General features: G+C 41.8%; 3 protein-coding genes across 8 annotated transcripts in view; all 3 read left to right on the top strand.

The window, feature by feature from the left end:
* Window positions 1–2,598, top strand: part of gigyf2 (GRB10 interacting GYF protein 2) — a 33,932-nt gene extending 31,334 nt beyond the window's left edge. For all 6 annotated transcript variants that reach the window (XM_029642484.2, XM_029642482.2, XM_029642481.2 and 3 more), the window contains exons 27-28: window positions 1,295–1,445; window positions 1,654–2,598. In XM_029642484.2, the coding sequence (XP_029498344.1) occupies window positions 1,295–1,445; window positions 1,654–1,721 (219 nt within the window). In that variant the 3' untranslated portion in view covers window positions 1,722–2,598. The remainder of the gene's footprint in view (window positions 1–1,294; window positions 1,446–1,653) is intronic.
* An 87-nt stretch (window positions 2,599–2,685) lies between these two features.
* Window positions 2,686–13,229, top strand: LOC115114336 (protein SNORC-like). Its single transcript, XM_029642485.2, has 4 exons — window positions 2,686–3,023; window positions 3,298–3,445; window positions 11,494–11,664; window positions 12,012–13,229. Exons 1-4 carry the CDS (start codon window positions 3,021–3,023, stop codon window positions 12,119–12,121), a joined length of 432 nt encoding a protein of 143 aa, XP_029498345.1. The 5' UTR covers window positions 2,686–3,020; the 3' UTR covers window positions 12,122–13,229.
* Window positions 13,230–15,504: 2,275 nt separating this feature from the next.
* On the top strand, window positions 15,505–21,369 carry LOC115113927 (G-protein coupled receptor 55-like). Its single transcript, XM_029641865.2, has 3 exons — window positions 15,505–15,575; window positions 16,445–17,177; window positions 19,151–21,369. The coding sequence occupies exons 1-3, from the start codon at window positions 15,562–15,564 to the stop codon at window positions 19,358–19,360; spliced, it is 957 nt and encodes a 318-aa protein (XP_029497725.2). The 5' UTR covers window positions 15,505–15,561; the 3' UTR covers window positions 19,361–21,369.
* The last annotated feature ends 462 nt before the right edge of the window (window positions 21,370–21,831 follow it).

Here is a 21,831-nt window from a genome sequence, read left to right as displayed (position 1 = left end):
GTTGATAGTATTAAGAAGGCAGAGCATCGCTTTCTTATAGACAGACTTCTCCCCATCTTAGCTACTACTGCATCAATATGTTTTGACCATGACAGTTTACAATCTAGTGTTACTCCAAGCAGTTTAGTCATCTCAACTTGCTCAATTTCCACATTATTTATTGCAAGATTTAGTTGAGGTTTAGGGTTTAGTGAATGTTTTGTTCCAAATACAATGCTTTTAGTTATAGAAATATTTAGGGCTAACTTATTCCTTGCCACCCACTCTGAAACTAACTGCAGCTCTTTGTTGATTGTTGCAGACATTTCAGTCGCTGTAGTAGCTGAAGTGTATAGTGTTGAGTCATCCGCATACATAGAAACTCTGGCTTTACTCAGTCAGTGGCTTGTCGTCAAGGGGCCTAAACAGGCCGTGCAAGGGTCCTAAACAGCTACCCTGGGGAATTCCTGATTCGAACTGGATTATATTTGATAGGCTTCCATTAAAAAACACCCTCTGTGTTCTGTTAGACAAGTAACTCCTTATCCACATTATAGCAGGGGGTGTAAAGCCATAACACAAGTTTTTCCAGCAGCAGACTATAATCAATAATGTCAAAAGCTGCACTGAAGTCTAACAATCATTTTATCATCAATTTCTCTCAGCCAATCATCAGTCATTTGTGTAAGTGCTGTGCTTGAGTGTCATCTAATTCAATAAATTAAGGAGTTGAGTTGTCTTATTTTCCCCAAATTTCATTTAAGGTGCCCCAAAGCTTTTTAATATCATTCTTTATATAATTTCTTTGTTTCATTTCTTTTTATTTAGTTTAGTCACGTGATTTCTTAATTTGCAGTTCTTTTGCCAATCAGTTGGGCTGCCAGACTTAATTGCCATACCTTTTGCCTCATCCCTCTCAACCATACAATTTTTAAATTCCTCATCAATCCAAGGGGATTTAACAGTTTTTAGTCATTTTCTTAATGGGTGCATGTTTATTAGTAACTGGAATAAGTAGTTTCATAAATGTGTCAAGTGCAGCGTCTGGTTGCTCCTCATTACACACCACAGACCAGCAAATATTCTTTACATCATCAACATATGAATCACTACAAAACTTCTTGTATGACCTCTTATACACTATATTAGGCCCAGCCTTTGGAACTTTGGTTTTCCTAGATATGGCTACTATTATATGTAACGGTAACAGTATTAAAAAATGTTGGAGTCAAATGTATTATGATGTTTTGGTACCGGTATACCACTAGTTAGTAATTATCTCACCCCTCATTTCCCCTGTGACTCCATTTCCCAGGATTCAGTGTGGGGCGTGAGCGGGACGGGCTCTCCGTCTCGGTACCAGTCGAACCACACCAGCCTCCAGCAGCAGGCACGTTTCGAGACAGTCACCTCAGGGAAGAAGAAGAAAAAGCAGAAGATGGTCCGGGCAGACCCCAGCCTGCTAGGTGAGGACAAATACAATGATGCATTTTTTTAAGGATTAAAGAGTATGACAGTCATTTGTTATTGTATCACCTTCATTCCTATATCACCACTTGTAATTGATACAGCCTTACCTGGCAACTCACAGCATCTGTTGATAAGAAGTGCTCTATTGTTTAACTGTTTGACATTGAATCTAACGTAACTTCTCCTGTTCTCTCCTCTCCCCAGGTTTTTCTGTGAACGCAGCGTCTGAGAGGTTGAATATGGGCGAGATAGAGACGGTGGAGGACTTTTAAAGGGACTGCTCTGCCGCCACTGACTCGATCCGTTTTGAACAGCTGTCATTTTCCCCGCCCACACGTCCCGTCCCAATCCTTTTTACTTTTACTTACATCCTCTTTCTGTTCTCTTTAAGTTAATTTAATGTTTGTCATTGGAAGCTGGGGATGCTTTCCAGTGCCAAAGGACCCCCACCCCAAAAACATCCCTAATGAGTATTTTGCCCTATGGGAGACCGGGAGAAGGCTAATGACGCAGCCAGACAATCAAACGGAACATTCACGCAATGAAACATTGAACGAACTGACCAAAAAAAATCTATGAATTGAAATATGACTTCTCTCGGAGAAGAGAGCAGAGCTAAGGGGATGAGGAGTATGTGGATGTCTCTCCCCGTCTATGGTTGGCTGTTCAGTTCCCTCCTAGTCTCTGGTGTCTGAAAGTACCCAAAAAGAGAGGCCATTTCCTGATGCAATCATCTCCCCATGGAATTATTTTACGCGTGGACATAAGGGTGGGGATGCGGGGGAATTTTCAATGAAAAAAATGGTCATTTAAACCTTTTTTATTTTATTTTTTAATTTATTGAAAGTTTTTCCTCCCCCTTCCATGTTGTTAAATCTTCTCTCCTCACTCCTATTTTCTGCCAGTTGCTTGTGGATGATTGTTGCATTGTAGGAGCTAAGGAAGTGTGCCCGCTGATGTCCTGTTTTAAGGACATGCTCGAAAGTTCCAAGTAGTTATCCATTTCTTGTAAAATACTAGGCTGTTTAAAGAATAAACTTTCAATTCTGCATCTGTATTATAATATATGAAAATGATGAACTACTGGAGTCATACTTTTCTATTGCGGTATGAAATAAAACAGTCTCTTGTGTGGGCTGTTCACACTTCTGTCTTTTGTATGAATGAACCACTTCAAAATACTGAAAGTGTATAATTTTTCCTTCTTGCCTGCACAATGTTTGTACTCCCACCCCCCTCTGATGCTGATGCACTAGACAGATTTTTTAAAACATTGACACTTTTAGGGAATTTGTTATCCTGTGTAAGATTCAACGTTGTGTATTTGTCTCATCCCAGTCACTGAGTTCCAATACTACTCTAACCCGCCTCTGGTGAAGCAAAGCTCATATCTTCTCACAACCTATAGCTATCTCCAACTGGCAACCTGACCCCCCATAACCTCTTACCAGTACCACAGATAATACTACCCCCAATATGAACTTTTGTGAAAAAATACCTGAGTCTGTATCGATGATCGACCAACTGGAAAGCATGGGACGATGGATTGAGAGGCCTGGGAAGGTGTTGGGATGGTGAGTCTTCTTCTCCAAGTATAAGTTTCCCGGTGGTAGATCTAGGATCCACGTACCCTGCCCCAGTCCTAACCCTAACTGTTCAGGTGGAAACGGTTGAACTAACCTTTAATCAGCATCTAGGGTGTATTTCCTTGTTTTTCTGATGAGTATGAAGTGGGTGTACCCTCATCAGAGGTGTTGACAAAGTCTGCACTGTCCAGACACTTCTGTCTTCATACACAGTCCCTCCTCCCCCTCTTTCACCTCTCTTCCCCTTTTCCCTTCGCTCCAGCCCTCACTAGCCCATGCTTCAGGAGCTCTGGAGACTCCCAGTCCAGTCATCCTCCTCACAGAGACAGGAAACATGGCCAAATGCAGCAGCGTTTCCAGACTTGTCCTCATGGCCCTCCTCGGTCTCTGGGTAGCCACCCTCCACTCAGGTAAGCTCCCTGCCGGACAGTGTCTCTCCTGGTTTTCCTTGTATTAGTCATGGGAAGGAGGGTAATATATGATACATACGTCTATTTGTTCTTTAAGTTTCGAATATCCCAAGTCTGAATGCATCAAAAAACAGTTCCCGCTACAGTAAATGTATTTATTACAATATTATGAGTGTGTTTAGACATTGCCTTTAGACCTCACCGCAAGAGGACAAGGGTAGAACACTGGTTTGGTTGTTTAGTCATCTGTAGAGATGTGGATTAGAAATAAGTGGGTGTGCTTGTGAAAAACAGACTCAAGATTTGCTTTGCCACCAGAAATGCAGGGGTTGTTGAAGGTAATTTGTTGGAAAGTTGAAAGGCAAAAATATACCCCCTGCTTTTTCTTTTGCTCCCACAAGCACATCAACAATATTATGTGCAATTTCAGGGACATTAACATTTTATTCAAATCGACGTTCTACTTTATTTCAGTGGACAAAGAATCAGAATATTCTAGGGTTTTTTCTGAATGTTTCTCATTTGAGTGGGCATTGGGTAAGTATGGTCATATTTAGCTGTGCTCAAGGTGAGTGTGTGTACGTGTCATTTTCCCTCACTATTGACCTAGAGGCCCTGTTGCGAGAGGCCTTGCACTTCAAATGATGCAGTTGTTTGAGAAAAGGGACATTTAGAGACTGAAAGCTAGTCTTTGACAAACACGGTGACTCACTTGCTTTCATATAATAATTCATGTTTAGAACCTTTGAAACGCAATATTGGCTCAATCTGGATGTGGTTTCGCTCTGCAAGGTGTCGTCAACCTTTTCTATGTGCTTCTTTATAAGGTTTTGTCATTTTTTTATAGAGAGAATTGTTAAATGTGAGAGGGGCTTATCAAAGTAAAGCTCACCGCTGACATTTTAATTACTTGCACTGATGAAATGGTTAAAAATGACAGCAAATACTTGGAATTTATTTGATGTCCCTCTTAACAGTGTAAGAGTTGTATTTTTACGAGAACCTTCTCTGTGCGTGTGGTCTTCCAGCCAATCTGCTGATTCTGTATGTTGATCAGCAGGAAGTCTCACCCTCTTAGTTTTTCTCTTTCTATTTCCCCCTGTTTCTCTTTCAATCTTTCTCCCCCTTTGCTTTCTCCATTTCTCTTTTTCTCTCCCTCCATTTCTCGGTCTCTTTATCCCTCCCATTTCTTTCTAGTTCTCTCTCGGTTTACCTCTTCCTCTCTGTTAACTTCTCTCTCTTTCTCACTTCAATTTGCTCTCGTTCTCCTACTCTCACACCTAAGTGATAAGCCTAAGGCGAGGCATGGGAAAGAAGGGGATTCCACAAAGCCAGGGATTGTGAGGGCCTTAGTGCTGCTTTCCTAAGGCCCTACGGGTCAGGGCAAGGGTTAAATCCACCAGAAACATGCCACTTTTTCCTCCAAACAATGAACTGTCAGTAAGCAGTGAGTGGAACATTGACAGCAGTGTGCTGTCAATGTCTTGTCGGAGAGTCTAACGCTAGAATGATAGTTACACTCCTAAACGATTTTTAGGTTGAGGTGGTTGGTTTGATGAAGTCTTCCTCGAAACGGTGACCTGTACAACACTTGCTTGGCATGCCCCGGGACAATGTTTTTTAAAATATTTTTATTTATTTAACTAGGCAAGTCAGTTAAGAACAAATTCTTATTTTCAATGACGGCCTAGGAACAGTGCCTCGTTCAGGGGCAGAACGATTTGTACCTTGTCAGCTCGGGGATTCGATCTTGCAACCTTTCGGTTACTAGTCCCAACTCTCTAACCACTAGGCTACCCTGCCGCCCTGTTTTTGTGACCAGGCTGAGCTTTTGACATCAATGTCATGCCGGAGAATGTAGAGCTAGGATGGCGTTGTTTATCGCTAGAATGATTTGTTACACACCTGTATCATCGTAGGATGAGCTGGATGGCTTGATAAAGAGAAGTTTTGTAGTGTTGAGGTGTTACCGAGCTCACAGTCTTTCATCTACGTTTACATGATCATTATGTTCAGTTTAGCATTTCAACTTGGAACCTTGTGCATTCTCTTTTTTTAAACTGCACTTCCATTTCAAGATTTTCTTTTGATAATTTTGTATTTCCTGTACCAATGATATGTCTATGGTCTCACAAGCATAAGATTCAGTATCAGCACCACCACAATCTGTATTTCACCTGTTCAGCAAATCTCAAAGTTAACCCATGAGTGATGTATGTGAATGATGTCGTTTTGCACCCGCATGACTCCTGTCATGGCCGGAACACAAGCTGCTTACTAAACCGTTTCCACCAAAATCTTCCTTTTCTCATTTTATAACTGCTCTGACTCATGACCTATCCAGGTCGTTCTTCTCTTAGGGGTCACGAAGAAAAGAAGACGAGGAAAGAAAAACAGTGTAACAGTATTTGGACCCAAACAAAAGTTCTCCTGTTCTCCCCTTCGAGACCCAAGCCCTCATCTCTTAGTGATCACGGAAGGGATGTAGATAAGGACAGAAAGCTGTTTAGAATGATTTGGACGCAGCCATAGGACACTGCCTCTGTACTAACCTCCCAGAGACCTCATCCGAGTTTCAAGTTGTATTAGTCGTATGTACAGTTGAAGTCGGAAGTTTACGTACACTGAGGTTGGAGTCATTAAAACTCGTTTTTCAACTACTCCACAAATGTCTTGTTAACAAACTATAGTTTTGGTAAGTCGGTTAGGACATCTACTTTGTAATTTTTCCAATAATTGTTTACAGACAGATTATTTCACTTATAATTCACTGTATCACAATTCCAGTGGGTCAGAAGTTTACATACATCAAGTTGACTTTGCCTTGAAACAGCTTGCAAAATTCCAGAAAATTATGTCATGGCTTTAGATGCTTCTGATAGGCTAATTGACATTATTTGAGACAAATGGAGGTGTACCTGTGGATGTATTTCAAGGCCTACCTTCAAACTCAGTGCCTCTTTGCTTGACATCATGGGAAAATCAAAAGAAACTAGCAAAGACATCAGGAAAAACAATTGTAGACCTCCACAAGTCTGGTTCATCCTTGGGAGCAATTTCCAAATGCCTGAAGGTACCACGTTCATCTGTACAAACAATAGTACGCAAGTATAAACACCATAGGTCCATGCAGCCGCCATACTGGTCAGGAAGGAGACGTGCTCTGTCTCCTAGAGATGAACGTACTTTGGTGCGAAAATTGCAAATCAATCCCAGAACAACAGCAAAGGACGTTGTGAAGATGCTGGAGGAAAAGGGTACATAAGTATCTATATTCACAGTAAAACGAGTCCTATATCGACATAACCTGAGAGGCCGCTCAGCAAGGAAGAAGCCACTGCTCCAAAACCACCACTTTTTTTTTTTTTTAAGTCAGACTGCAGTTTGCAACTGCACATGGGGACAAAGATTGTACTTTTTGGAGAAATGTCCTCTGGTCTGATGAAACAAAAATAGAACTGTTTGGCCATAATGACCATCGTTATGTTTGGAGGAAACGGGGAGGCTTGCAAGCCGAAGAACACCATCCCAACCGTGAAGCACAGGGGTGGCAACATCATGTTGTGGGGGTGCTTTGCTGCAGGAGGGACTGGTGCGCTTCACAAAATAGATGGCATCTTGAGGAAGAAAATTGTGGATATATTGAAGCAACACCTCAAGACATCAGTCAGGAAGTTAAAGCTTGGTTGCAAATGGGTCTTCCAAATGGACAATGGCCCCAAGCATACTTCCAAAGTTGTGGCAAAATGGCTTAAGGACAACAAAGTCAAGGTATTGGAGTGGCCATCACAAAGCTCTGACCTCAATCCTATAGAACATTTGTGGGCAGAACTGAAAAAGCATATGCGAGCAAGGAAGCCTACAAACCTGACCTAGTTACACCATCTATGTCAGGAGGAATGGGCCAAAATTCACCCAACTTGTTGTGGGAACTTTGTGGAAGGCTATCCGTATTGTTTCTCCCATGTTAAACAATTAAGGCCAATGCTACCAAATACTAATTGAGTGTATGTCAACTTCTGACCCACTGGGAATGTGATGAAAGAAAGAAAAGCTGAAATAAATCATTCTTTCTACTATTATTCTGACATTTCACATTCTTAAAATAAAGTGGTGAGCCTAACTGACAGGGAATTTTCACTAGGATTAAATGTCAGGAATTGTGAAACTGAGTTTAAATATATGTCAACTTCCGACTTCAACTGTACAGGATACACATGGTATACATTGTCCAATTACATGCTTAGTTTCATGTTCCTTCTCAACAATACGAACACAAGGTAAATGGCTCAGTAGAATATAATAATTTTTTTTTAGCAGAAGTATAATACAGGAAGGAAGCATAATACAGGAAGGAACAATTTATACACCAATATTTAGACTATAATGTATTTATAGTCCAATAGTCCAGTGATCACTGAAGTAAAGTACACAAGAAAAGGAAGCTGTTTTACAGTAATGGGACCCGGCCGTAGTACACCTTCCTGGCCAACTTGTGGCCTTTACCAGCCTACAGGTGGTGAGGAGAGGTCTGCTATAAATTCTGAACCTCACAAACAGGATATGTGTAGCTATCGCCCTGTGGTTTGTCAGAAGGTGTTTGGAGGAAGGTGGAGTAAACCCCACCTGGGAGGCAGTCAAAGAGGTGAGGTGAGGCGACGACACGGGCACAGGCAATGCCCCTTTTGGAGGTGGGCACAGCCGCAGGACCAGGTGCCCGGGCAGTGTGGCGTTCACATACGCCCGTTTGCAAGCTCTGTCATCTCTCCGGACCGTGTGAAGTCCTGACTGGACTGGAGAGGTCAAAGCCACCAACGTCTGTCTTTGTTTTTAGTGTCTGAGATCAGCCTTTTCCTAATGTCTGTGGGTTCTGTCTGTGGTTCGTTGACATGTCTAGGTCACACTACAGTAGCTAACAGGGACAAGAGGCACATAAGACTGAGATGGCACGTTCCATCATCATGGGTTTTCAGTGAGGCAGCTGTGTAGGTTAGTGGAGTTTGGACCTGTTCCTCTGGGCGAATGAGACATGGAGGGATGCCCTAGCTTAACTGCTTAAATGTTCACTTATTGTCAGTGAGTGACAGAGAGCCTATGGGCTTACTCATACTAGATGTGATACCCATGTTAGTGTCTTGTCACAGATTGGTTGTGTGTAGACCCAGGTAGCAGGGTTTGGTAGACTGGTATTACCTGAAACTGGTAGTGAGAACACCTTTGGAAACTGCGTCATGAGAATAGATACAGCTCAGTGTTGATCTGTGGGAGATGAAAGACAGAGGATTCAGCTGGTCAACGGTAGCGCTGCGGTCAAGTCTGGGAGCCATTACTGGAAATGACGGAGAAGCACATTTCTCCTGCCCTCCTTGACGAGGCAAACAAACACCAACGGAAAAAAACATCAGAGCTTTTTTTTCTCCCCGTCTTCATTAAACAAAGCTGTCCAAGGCGGCACAGCCTTTTTACACACACACACACACACACACACAGACTATTTGATAAACATCCTTGTTTGACGTCCAGTGCCCGACCATTCTATGGGCTGGGGCTACTGTAGGTTTGGGGCTGGCTGGCCGTTACCGGTTGGAGCCTGTCTCGACTGCAGCCGCCCTCCCTGAACGCACAAGTTGCCTTTTGTGCCATGAAGGCCTCATTGATGGCAGGGCTGGCCAGAGGCCCAGGGCTCTGTACCTGCAGTCAGCCCCTGCACAGGAAGCCACATGCTAACACGAGTCAACACACGCAGCAGAAATACTTACCCCACCCGCTTGCCCGGCCCATACCCCGCCTGGGTAAAGGCTGTAGTACACAGGCCATCACTGAACTCTGAACATCTCCTAACCAAGCATTCCCACGCACCATAGCTAATACCTTCTTTTTATCTGATCATCTTGAAAATACGCAACCAAATGTATCAGTTCAAAAGATTGTCTGTGTACAGACCGGAGTACACAGGCCATCACCAACAGGGTTATCTATCACCAGTTCGTGTGTGGTGTTGGAATTCTAAGTCGTAAGGACCGTAAGGCCGCAATGGACACAGGTCCTTGGACATTATTCTGTATTTATCGTTGGAATTGTCTCCCACATAAGAACATTCCATCTTTTGAAGTGATGTTTGTTTATGTGTATTTTCAAGATAAAACGTATTAGCTATGGTGAGTGGGAATGTTTGGTTGGGAGATTTGCAGTGTTAAGTAAGGTTATGAAGTTTAGAGTGGGTGTCTTCGTAGCTGGAAGGTAAATATGTCGTAAATAGCCTAGGTGTAAATATGTTTATGGTTTTGTTGGTATGTGAAGCGTGAGCTTGGGTAGGTTGAGTCAGTGAGTGAATGGGTGGGCTTGTGTGTGCATCATACATGCGTGTGTGTGGACGGTTTGTTTTTCTTAGGTGATTGGGATCGAATTTTCCCCGTTCCATAGATTCAAAAAAGCAAGGTCGCTCAGCTGTGCGCTTGAAGGGGAACGGTGGTTTACAGTTAGTTAGCTGGCGTTCTAAATCCTAGTGTTTCCATTCCCCTTTAACACAAGCCATCGAGGACACAGTGTTTCTCAGATCATTGGAGAGAATTATGTTGCATTTTAGTCAATTTAATTGGCCGTATTCAGAATCCAATCTTAGTACTCTTGAGCCTTGCCTTCTACTGGGGAACCGCGAGAGACAGCTTTTTTTTTAAGAGATCTGGATTCCATGGGTACTATGAAGGTGTGAAAAGTCTCATACCACCTCAATGCTAGGACCTGTGGAATGTAGGTGAGAGGAGTGAGAGACGCAGGAGAGAGGGCAGATGCAGGGTGGAGAGAAGAGCGAGGTGTGCGGAGGAGTTGAGCGAGCACACAGTGGAGGCTACCTGAACTGTGTACAGATAGTGCTGATCCTCTACAAAGCCTTCCTTTCTGTGTCTTAGGCTGCTAGCAGAGCAGCACAGAAAAGCTATTAGTTCTTCCACAAATCCTGTGCCTTTTGAGAAGTGTCACTTGGGTAAAAAAATAAATAATAATAATTTCACCTCATTTTAATATTCTGTCATGGAACACATGTTCAGCTTCATAAGAAGTGTTTTCCCTTTTCAAGAGGTTAAATAATAAAATTACTGTAGTAAGTGCCAAATAAAGTAACAGGGTTGACTATTTTAATACCCCTGTGACAGTGGGAATGGAAGCTTGTGTGCAACAGGGAGTGGAAAATGAATGCAAGCTTCACAAACCAAATGACATAGACAGGCTGGAAAAATGTTTACTATCTATGGGTAACAGGGTTAAGTTGTTATTCTTGAACCGCTAGGTTTTCAACCACAAAACACCAGGAAATGGTAGAACCAGCTCATCTGAAGTCAATCTTCTGAAATGACTTTTGTCAAACCAACAAAATAACTAGAGCTTTACAATGATGGTGAAACTTGGAGACATTTTGGGATGAAGTGGGTCAAAATCTTCCTCGGAGTGACAGGGTTGAAGAGGGACTTGTCCAAATGCAGATGTATTGAATTTTCCCTGGTATATAAAGAAGGGCACGTAATTTAATATCATGAATTTATTGATGCACAATTTCTATTTAAAATATCAGACGCAAAAAAAAATAGGCACTATTTCGTGGAATGAACCACTAGCTTAGCCCTCTTTCCACTTCAGCGTCAAAGACTGGCTAACATGTATTTCTGTCAGTACTTACATTCACATCTCTGTCCCTCACATTAGCAGCCGCCAAACCAGCAAAGCTACTCCTTAGACAAACTACTACGTGTAATGTAACATTTGTCATATTTTCAGTTCACACTTTTCCCTCGGGGTTGTTTTTTTATATAACTAAATGTAGCTGAAACTGAAAGTATGACTGAGCTTGTTGAGTTAGCCTCATGTTTTTTGTTTAACCAGTTAGTCCCATTGAGGTCAGAATGTCTGTTTTCCAATGGACTCTTGTTTTCCACACATTTGCACTACAAATATGTACAAGATGCTACATTTAAACAGTTATAGACTCTCTTTAAGTATTTGAACAAGCCCAAATTGGAAACACACATACACTGTTGCACTGCTGTTGTTCACAGAGACTGCGGCAGACCCCACACCCACTTTACAAGGGGACAACCAGGACACGCTGTCCGGAGAGGGGGCGTATGAAGTCACCACCAAAGACCCCTTCCAGGATATGACCGAGAGTGTGTTGACCTTCGAATACGAGGACACCACCCACTCACAGGCCGTGGACGAGGAGGAAAGTGAGACATTTCCCATCACCAGTAAAATAATATTGAAATGTTATTAATATAAAGAATTTGGGTTATACCCAGAGGATTTAGGAAATAGTATATTCTGTAAACATTTGCATGTGAAGAGCCATTGGCCAAAGCTCGCTGGAGGGGTTATTTGTGTCTGTAAATCCACACCACAACCCCTGAATTGGTAATAAACCACACCATTGTAAAGTGTATCGAGACTGTGATGATGCATTTTAAATCAAATTCGACCTTGACTTGACAATCCTGCTTTATACTCGAGTGTCAGGTTGGTGGCCTAACCTCTGACCTTTGCTCGTTGTGTGTTCTCTGTGTGCCCCTGTATCCAGGTGTTCTGGGCCCGGGTGCCATCACAGCCATCGTCATCGCAGTCGTCCTGGGGGCTTCAGTCCTCCTCGCCCTCATCGTCATTACACTCAGGAAGTTCACTGCTTCCTAGAGCCACTTCCTCCTCTTTCAATCTCTCTCTTTCACTTCTTTGTCACTTCCATTCATCTATCTTTATTGTTTTTTCCCCATTCTCTAAATGTTCTCCCATTCACTCCATTTCCCTTGTACACACACATTGTGAAAGTGAAACCCTCTACAACCCTGGATGCTATAATGGTGTGTGGCAGGTCCCTTTTGGCCTTGAAGAGCAACTGACAATGAAATACCTTCAGACTCTAGCTACTATAATCATGCTGTTCTTGTTGGCCCCCATGTCCACTATTACGTTGTCAATTGGAGGCTTAAGTGGGAGTTAGGATTTGCCCCTAAGAGGACATTAGAGACTGGCAGGTTCTTCCAGTGTAACGTCATAGCTTTAATAAAATCCCTTTTACTTTACTTGTAATGATCTGTGTGCCGAAATGTTTTGTCCAGCTTTGATTTGTTCTTGCTGATCTTTGTGGAAGTAATTATTTTCTGACGGTTCTGTTGTGTGTTGCTGTATCCTGTCTGTCTTTGTGTGTGAACGGGTGTGATGAGTGTGTCTTTGTGAAGATGAATCCACCATGTTCATTACGTTGCTGAGTGCCTACTCATTTGTTTAAAAGTGAAGTGTTATTGACAGTAGAATGAAAAATGAAATGATTTACCAAATGTACAACACAGAATCACTTGTATAATCAAATGTTATTTTGAATGATCTTCTCATGAGAGAATGTTTTCACAATGTGCTACCTTTTATTGGCAAGTAGTCTTTTTTTAATTTAAGAAACATTTGCCGTTTTCCATTGGAACAAACATATTGATAGTGACCCAGAGATATAATATTTTAATATGAAAATGCTGGCGTCGTCAATAAATAAACATAAACAGGGTAAAAAAAATAATAATAATTTAACCTGCAAAGCAAACCTTGCCTATGAAATGGCAGAATGACTGTTGTGTTTGTGTCTTTGGGGGGATTGATGGGAAGTGTTTAATATTTAGATTTTCTCTGTATTACTCTTGCGTTTTACCAATCAACTAACTAATGCTTATGTAAAACAAATATTCTTTAAGGTAATATCACCTGTTTTGAACTATGTTTTATATTGTATAAATCACTTCCTACAACCAAATATTAGTCTTGTCATTTATTTCAAATGTATATGGGTAATATATTGGTGCACCAAGTTTATCTGTAAGGCAGAATAGAGGGCTTCATTCATCCAATCACAATACAAACGGGTGTTGTCAGAAGTTATTGTGTTGGACTGACACAAATAGCCGCTGACGAGTGGAAGTCACTCACTCACAGGTGCCGGATGTGCTAGTCAGCAGCACGTTTGACGCTTAGTGAAACTGGAACAAATGAGTCATGGGAGCACAATAAAATGTGTAAAACTTCCATCATGGTTCCAGATTAGAACTGTCTCTATTGGGTTCTGGTTTGGAAAAGACCCAAGTCATCAGGAACATGGAAATATAATCAATTGTATATGATCAGGACACTGACAAGGGTCAAAGGTTAGAATGGCACACCAGTTACTCCTCAAAAGGGAAATAGTAATGGATTAACATTCACAGTCAATCAGTGGTATAGTTGAGACGTGGAACAGGAGAGATTGACTTTGTCACTACTTGTATTTATGAGCAGTATTGACATGTTGAATGTACTGAGCTGTCGGTTTGAATTACTGCCACACAGTTCGGACACCCATGCATACCCCACAAGATATGCCACCAAAGGTCTCTTCACAGTCCCCAAGTCCAGAACTGACTATGGGAGGCGCACAGTACTACATAGAGCCATGACTACATGGAACTCTATTCCACATCAAGTATTTGATGCAAGCAGTAAAATTAAATTTAAATAACGGATAAAAAAATAAACCTTATGGAACTGCGGGGACTGTGAAGCAACACAAACATAGGTACTGACACACACACACGATAGTATACGCACTATACACACGTACGCATAGATTTAGTACTGCAGATATGTGGTAGTGGTGGAGTAGGGGCCTGAGGGTGCACAGTGTGTTGTGAAATCTGTGAATTTATTCTGTTTTTAAAATTGTATAAACTTAATTTTGCTGGATCCATAATAAATACAACATTCCACTAGGGGGAGTAAAAACAAATGTATTTCCCTGTAAAACATTGAAGTTATCTTGATCAGAATCGGGTGCTTCCTCAAAGTTGTCATAAAAAAGTTGATATGGTGCAGTATGTTCTATATAGCTCATATCACTGTAGCTTCTACATCTACATTGCTCACTGTTTGGGGTTTTAGGCTGGGTTTCTGTACGGCACTTTGTGACATCGGCTAATGTAAAAAAGGTCTTTATAAATACATTTGATTGATTGAGAGTAGAATGCTGTCCAGACAAATTCAACATGATTGGAGAATAATGTTGATGAAATAGTTCATTTTTGACCATCAATGATCTTTTCATGAATGAGTATGGTTTACAGTATTATCAGTAAAGATTAGAGTAATAGCTTTGTATAAGATATAAAATGATGATAATTATCTCTTCAATCTCTTTCATGAGAGAGATGACAACCTTGATTCAACATGGTTTCTATGCCTCCAGTCGAAACCAGGAAATCCTCAATTACTGTACATAAGAACAGACTGCTGTCACGCAATCATGAGCCCTTTCATGTCTGTTGTGTCATCAAAGTGTCTCAGACTTCATTTCAACATAACCTTCATAAGAAACCACTTAAAGTATGGTGTGACCAAGAGTTTTTCCACGACAATAAACTATACGTTTGAATTCAATATTAGAGACACTGTAAAAAGCACCTCAGTTTCTAAGTCATCTTCATTTTTCACGCTAAAAGTTTTCACCTTTTGTTCAAAAGGAATGTGGCGGTCTTACCTAATTTTTTGTACCTTTATTTAACTAGGCAAGTCCGTTAAGAACAAATTCTTATTTACAATGACCGCCTAACACCGGCCAAACCTGGACGGCGCTGGGCCAATTGTGCGGCGCCATATGGGACTGCCGGTTGTGATACAGCCTGGATTAAAACCAGGGTGTCTGTAGTGACGCCTCTAGCACTGAGATGCATTGCCTTAGACTGCTGTGCCACTCGGGAGCCTTGTGTGGCTACACTACCGCAGACAGACTGACTTAGTTTGAACATTTCTATAAGAAATAAGCACATTTTAAAAATCAGCATGAATATATTTTCATATATGTGATAGCAGGATGCTACTATGTTCTCAAGTGATTGTTTACATTGTTTGTTGTGGTCTGCTATCTCTTTGTCTTAAGGATGTCACAGACTTCACCCAATGTTCTGCTGCATAGAACCCCTATCCAGCTACTGTAGACAACTGAGGCTATGTCACATATAGGAAGTGGTCATGGGAAGAAAAACAGAACTGTGAAACTACTGTGTCTGGAACGGACAGACAGACAGACAGACAGACTGATAGACAGACGCACCAGCAGAATGGCATCTATAAGGTAAGGTTTCACTTGTACTGTATTCTATTTCATCATTGCAACAGAATTGGCACAACATTTTTGATTTCATTAATTTATCTATAACAATGTAATAAACAAATCCAGAAGTCATCTTTTACTCCTTTAAAGCATAACCCATTCAAATTGAACAGTCTGAATTGGGTTCACATTTTTCAAACCTTCCTTTTACCTGTTTACATTCATTGAGAGCTTTTTACAAGAGAGAGCCAACCAAAATAGCATTTTTGTTTGGAATACTCTGGCTGTTTGGCGAGCAGACGGGTAGTGAAGAGGTTAAGGATTCTCACATTAAATCAGGCAGGCACTGCTTCTGTACGTGAGAAGGGTACAGATACTGTGCTCGCACAAGTAAGGGAATGTGGTTTTGCATAATGACGCGTGTGTGTATGTGTGCGAGCGTGTGGGTGTTTCACTTGCCTTTCAAATGGTATCTGGGGCATATAGGTACAAGCTTGCTAAATATCACGGTAGTGGAAAGATAATTGAGAGGAAAAAAGCTAAACAATTGTAAGATAGTACGGCTATTACCTTTATGTATAATTCATCCACAATCAAAATACCATCATTCCTTTTAGAAGTCTTTCCTTTAATTAAGATGTTTTATTTTGTACATTTCTTTATGCTTTATTAACCCATCCACCACCCCACCGCTTCGGAGGAAACATATCTTGGTTGTTTTTTACAGCTTTTCCACTACATTTTCCATATACATTTTCCATATACATTTTCCATACACATTTGACATACATGGTACTTTATTCAAAAGCAATCACATAACAATAATACATTGCAGTATGCCTTCCTTAACTAAATAAAGCACCAACCAGTTTCTCCCTTTGACCCCTCAGCGACGCCATGGAAACCAACTGCTCCTTCGACGAGGTGGACCACCTGATGACATCACTGGAGCTCGTCATCTACGTGCCCATCTTCGTGTTTGGCCTTATCCTCAACGTCCTCGCCCTGGTTGTCTTCTGCATCTTCCTCCGCAAGTGGAGCGAGTCCACCATCTACATGACCAACCTAGCCCTCATGGACCTCCTTCTCCTCCTCCTGCTCCCCTTCAAGATGCACGCCACCAACCACCAATGGCAGGCCCACAACCGCTTCCTCTGCTCCCTCCTGGAGAGCCTTTACTTCGTGGGGATGTACGGCAGCATCTATACCATCGCCTGCATTGCTGTGGACCGCTGGGTGGCCATATGCCACCCATTCCGCGCCAAGCAGCTCCGTTCCCCCCGGGCTGCTCTGTGGACCTGCATCCTGGTCTGGGTGGTGGTGCTGGGGGGCATCTCCCCCATCTACGGGTTCCGCAAGGAGGAAACAGGGTCATTCCACTGCTTCCACACGTTCTCAAAGGAGGGCTGGCATCCAAAGGTGATCGGCTGCCTGTTGAGCTTCGGGTTCGTGGGGCCGGCCCTGGTGCTGGTGGTGTGTTCAGCCCAAAGCATCCGGACACTGAGGCAGTCGGGCCAGGAGAGCCCTAAAAGCAGAAGCTGTGTGAAGATCATCTACAGTAGTCTTTGCGCCTTCCTGGTCCCATTCACACCCAGCCACCTGGGCATCCTGCTACAGTTCCTGGTGAGTTAATAATAAGGCTAGAAATGCCATAAATACTTTCTTAATCTTTTGTGCACATACAGTACCAGTCAAAAGTTTGGACCCACCTACTCATTCCAGGGTTTTTCTTGATTTTTACTATTTTCCTCATTGTAGAATAATAGTGAAGACATCAAAACTATGAAATAACTCATATGGAATCATGTAGTATCCAAAAAAGTGATAAACAAATCAAAATCTATTTATATTTGAGTACAAATTACAGTCCATCATTACTTTAAGACATGAAGGTCAGTCAATACGGAACATTTCAAGAACTTTGAACGTTTCTTCAAGTGCAGTCGCAAAAACCATCAAGCGCTATGATGAAACTGGCTCTCATGAGAACCGCCTCAGGAAAGGAAGACCTGAAATTACCTCTGCTGCAGAGGATAAGTTCAATAGAGTTAGCTGCACCTCAGATTGCAGCCCAAATAAATGCTTCACAGAGTTCAAGTAACAGACACATCTGAACATCAACGGTTCAGAGGAGACTGTGTGAATCAGGCCTTCATGGTCAAATTGCTGCAAAGAAACCACTTATAAAGGACCCCAATTAGAAGAAAAGACTTGCTTGGGCCAAGAAACACGAGCAATGGACATTAGACCGGTGGAAATCTGTCCTTTGGTCTGATGAGACGGAGAGTAGGTGTAACAGAATAACTTTACGTCCGTCCCCTCGCCCGGGCGCGAACCAGGGACCCTCTGCACACATCAACAACAGTCACCCACGAAGCATCGTTACCCATCGCTCCACAAAAGCCGCGGCCCTTGCAGAGCAAGGGGAACTACTACTTCAAGGTCTCAGAGCAAGTGACGTAACCGATTGAAACGCTATTTAGCGCGCACCGCTAACTAAGCTAGCCGTTTCACATCCGTTACACTCACCCCCTTTTGACCTTCCTCCTTTTTCCGCAACAACCAGTAATCCGGGTCAACAGCATCAATGTAACAGTATAACTTTAGACCGTCCCCTCGCCCATACCCGGGCGCAAACCAGGGACTCTCTGCACACATCAACAACAGTCACCCACGAAGCATCGTTACCCATCGCTCCACAAAAGCCACGGCCCTTGCAGAGCAAGTGGAACTACTACTTCAAGGTCTCAGAGCAAGTGACGTAACCGATTGAAACGCTATTTAGCGCGCACCGCTAACTAAGCTAGCCGTTTCACATCCGTTACATAGGTGAACGGATGATCTCCGCATGTTGGTTCCCACCGTGAAGCATGGAGGAGGAGGTGTGAGTGTGGGTGCTTTGCTGGTGACACTGTCAGTGATTTATTTAGAATTCAAATTTAACCAGCATGGCTACCACAGCATTCTGCAGCAATCTGGTTTGCACTTAGTGGGACTATAATTTGTTTTTCAACAGGACAATGACCCAAAACACACCTCCAGGCTGTGTAAGGGATATTTTACCAAGGAGAGTGGAGTGTTGCATCAGATGACCTGGCCTCCACAATCACCTGACCTCAACCCAATTGAGATGGTTTGGGATGAGTTGGACCACAGAGTGAAGGAAAAGCAGCCAACAAGTGCTCAGCATATGTGGGAACTCCTTCAAGACTGTTGGAAAAGCATTCCAGGTGAAGCTGGTTGAGAGAATGCCAAGAGTATGCAAAGCTGTCATCAAGGCAAAGGGTGGCTACTGTGAAGAATCTCAACAACAACAAAAAATTGTTTAACACTTTTTTGGTAACTGCATGATTCCATATGAGTTATTTCACAGTTTTGATGTCTTCACTATTATTCTGCAATGTAGAAAACAGTAAAAATAAAGAAAACCCCTTGAATGAGTAGGTGTGTCCAAACTTTTGACTGGTACTGTGATTATCTGGGGGCATCTTCACCCTTTCGCTCTGGTCTGTTATTGCTAAGACCCAGAGTTTTTCCTGGCCGTGTGACCTGACCTGACAGGCATAACCTCTATCTAATCCTCTTTGTCCTCCCAGGTGCATCAACGCCTGATCGAGGACTGCTTGGCCAAGACAAGGATCAGCTTGTACATTCAGGTGACCATGAGTCTGGCCAACATCACGTGCTGTCTAGACGCTCTGTGTTACTACTTCATCACCACGGAGGTGAGGAGCTCCAAGCAGACCTTCACCTTCAGGAGGTCCATGAGCCAGAAGAGAGCCACCACCAGCACCTCGGAGCTCTGATGAGACCCATGGAGGAAAAAACACTGAGCCAAACTGGTTGAAATGACGTTTTATCCATTTTCGCCCACTGGGAAGTTACTGGCTGTAATCTGACTAGGTTTGTGAGACATTCTGCCACTGTTGGAGGACAAGGGACGTCGACACGGAAAAAGGAGTGTTTATTGTTGAATACCTAGACAGCAAGGTAGGTTGAAGGACAACAAGGTATTGTAGGTTGAATAGGAGAAGTCAGTTTGCTTACAATAGGCATTCATGAGCTCTATAAGTCACACAGTACGTGGGCTAAGACATACAGTAAGGTCGAAAGTAATTGGATCCCTTGATATAGATGATCAAAAAAGACTGCGTAAAATAAATTATACAAATACTGAGCTGTATTGTATGCTCAATTGTAAAGAAAGAAAATCATATTATTTTATGCTAATACAATTGCTCAGAGAAAGAGATTTTGTTTAACAAGTCATTTTATTTTAATCTCAAAAAGATATGGATCCCCATTTTTCAATAGTCCAGCACCCACCCCTTGCAAGAATAATGACACTGAGCCTTTTTCTGAAATGTTTTCTGAGATTGGAGAACACATTGGGAGGGATCTTTGACCACTCCTCTAAACAGAATCTTTCCAGGATATTTCCTTGGTCTGTGTTTATGGACTGCCCTCTTCAATTTTAACCACAGGTTTTCAATGGGGTTCAAGTCCAGAAACTGAGTTGGCCACAGGCAAAATGTTGATTTTGTGCTCGGTTAACCATTTCTTTGTGGACTTTGATGTGTGCTTGAGGTTATTATCTTGCTGGAGGATCCACTTGCGTCCAAGTTTTAGCCTCCTGGCAGAGGCAACCAGGTCTTTGGCTCAAATGTCCTGGTAATTGGTCAAGTTCATGACGCCATTGACCTTATTAACAAAGGCCCCAGGACCAGTGGAATCAAAGTAGCCCCATAACATCAAAGATCCACCGCCATATTTTACAGTCGAGATGAGGTATTTTTGTGGCCATGCACTTCTATTTTCATGTCACCTGATCATAGTTTGCTAAATGCCATTGGCACTTAGATTGGAACCGGTCATATGACATGTTATATTTTATACAGTCTTTTTTTGCTCAGCTTTATTGAGGGATCCAATCATTTTGGACTCCACTGCATGTGGGCTAAGACAAGCCCGCCACTGGTTTCAACTGCCGTCATAAAGAATCAAATCCCCATTTATCTGCGTATGCAGTATGCTGAATGTTACTGTGGAGGTATGACTAAACATATGTACATCAACTATATATTATGTTTTGTATTGAATATGGTGTATTATAATTGTATTACATTATTACATGATCATAGTTTTGTTCATGTCTGTAATTAGGGTAAAAGTAGCCTATTTAAAATACGTATGTAGTGTGTAGGATGGATACGATTTGGATATGTGATTTAGGTGAATTGTAATGGGATTAACCCCAACCCTGCTATATTGCATGAAAATCCTGGTCGTTATTGTTTTAGCTGCGTTCATTTTACCCTCTTGTGTAAATGAATGAACGCTTTGTTAGACAACAGTCCAAACAGGAGTACACATTATTAAAGCTGTCTATTCATATAACAGCAACCTATGTTACTGACCACTAAAATAAGTTTTGTTCGGTCATTAGATGAAATCATTTTTGTACATTTAAAAAAAAGTAAACAGTGTTATTTGATCTGTTTTCTAGAAACTGTCTTTGAAGGACAGTCGGTTTAAACCTTCATGGTGAAAACAGAGAAACCAAATGGAACACAGTGGCAAAGACTTCCGAATAAAACCCCTGATCCATTTCCCTTTGAGGCCCGACTAGGTTGGCTACATGAGCCTCTACAATGACTCACTTTCTTGTGACTTACTTTAAACAGAGTCAGAATCTCAGTAATATCCATATATATACCCCACTGTTCAAGTGTTTGGGGCCACTTGGAAATGTCCTTGTTTTTGAAAGAAAAGCTTCTTTTTTTGTCCATTAAAATAACATCAAATTGATCAGAAATGTGTAGAACAGTGTAGACATTGTTTATGTTGTACATTTGTAAATGACTACTGTAGCTGGAAACGGCAGATTGTTTATGGAATATTTACGTAGGCGTACAGAAGCCCATTATCAGCAACCATCACTCCTGTGTTCCAATGGCACGTTGTGTTAGCTAATCCAAGTTCATAATTTTATAGTGTATATATAGTGTATATATATATATATATATATAGTGTATATATATCGTGTATATATGTATATATATACACACTATATATATATACACTATATATATATACACTATATATATACACTATATATAGACCCATACAGTATATGGGACTTCTATTAAAGCGCATTATAGAACTCATGTAAAACATGAAGAAAAGGTCTCAGATCAGGTCACACTTTGCACCTGTTTTTTCAGTAAGGGATTTAACACCTAAAACAAGGCTAAAACGTTCTTAACCTTTCTGCAAC

Source organism: Oncorhynchus nerka, linkage group LG9b (genome assembly GCF_034236695.1).
Source record: "Oncorhynchus nerka isolate Pitt River linkage group LG9b, Oner_Uvic_2.0, whole genome shotgun sequence".
NCBI lineage: Eukaryota > Metazoa > Chordata > Actinopteri > Salmoniformes > Salmonidae > Oncorhynchus > Oncorhynchus nerka.
This window is presented reverse-complemented; position numbering and strand designations above follow the sequence as displayed.

Bases quoted from the DNA above. Each gene is read 5' to 3' on its own strand.
- LOC115114336 (XM_029642485.2), top strand. The intron at 3,446-11,493 runs GTAAGCTCCCTG...TGTTGTTCACAG, and splicing joins GGTAGCCACCCTCCACTCAG to AGACTGCGGCAGACCCCACA. The intron at 11,665-12,011 runs GTGAGACATTTC...CCCTGTATCCAG, and splicing joins GGCCGTGGACGAGGAGGAAA to GTGTTCTGGGCCCGGGTGCC.
- LOC115113927 (XM_029641865.2), top strand. The intron at 17,178-19,150 runs GTGAGTTAATAA...TTGTCCTCCCAG, and splicing joins GCATCCTGCTACAGTTCCTG to GTGCATCAACGCCTGATCGA.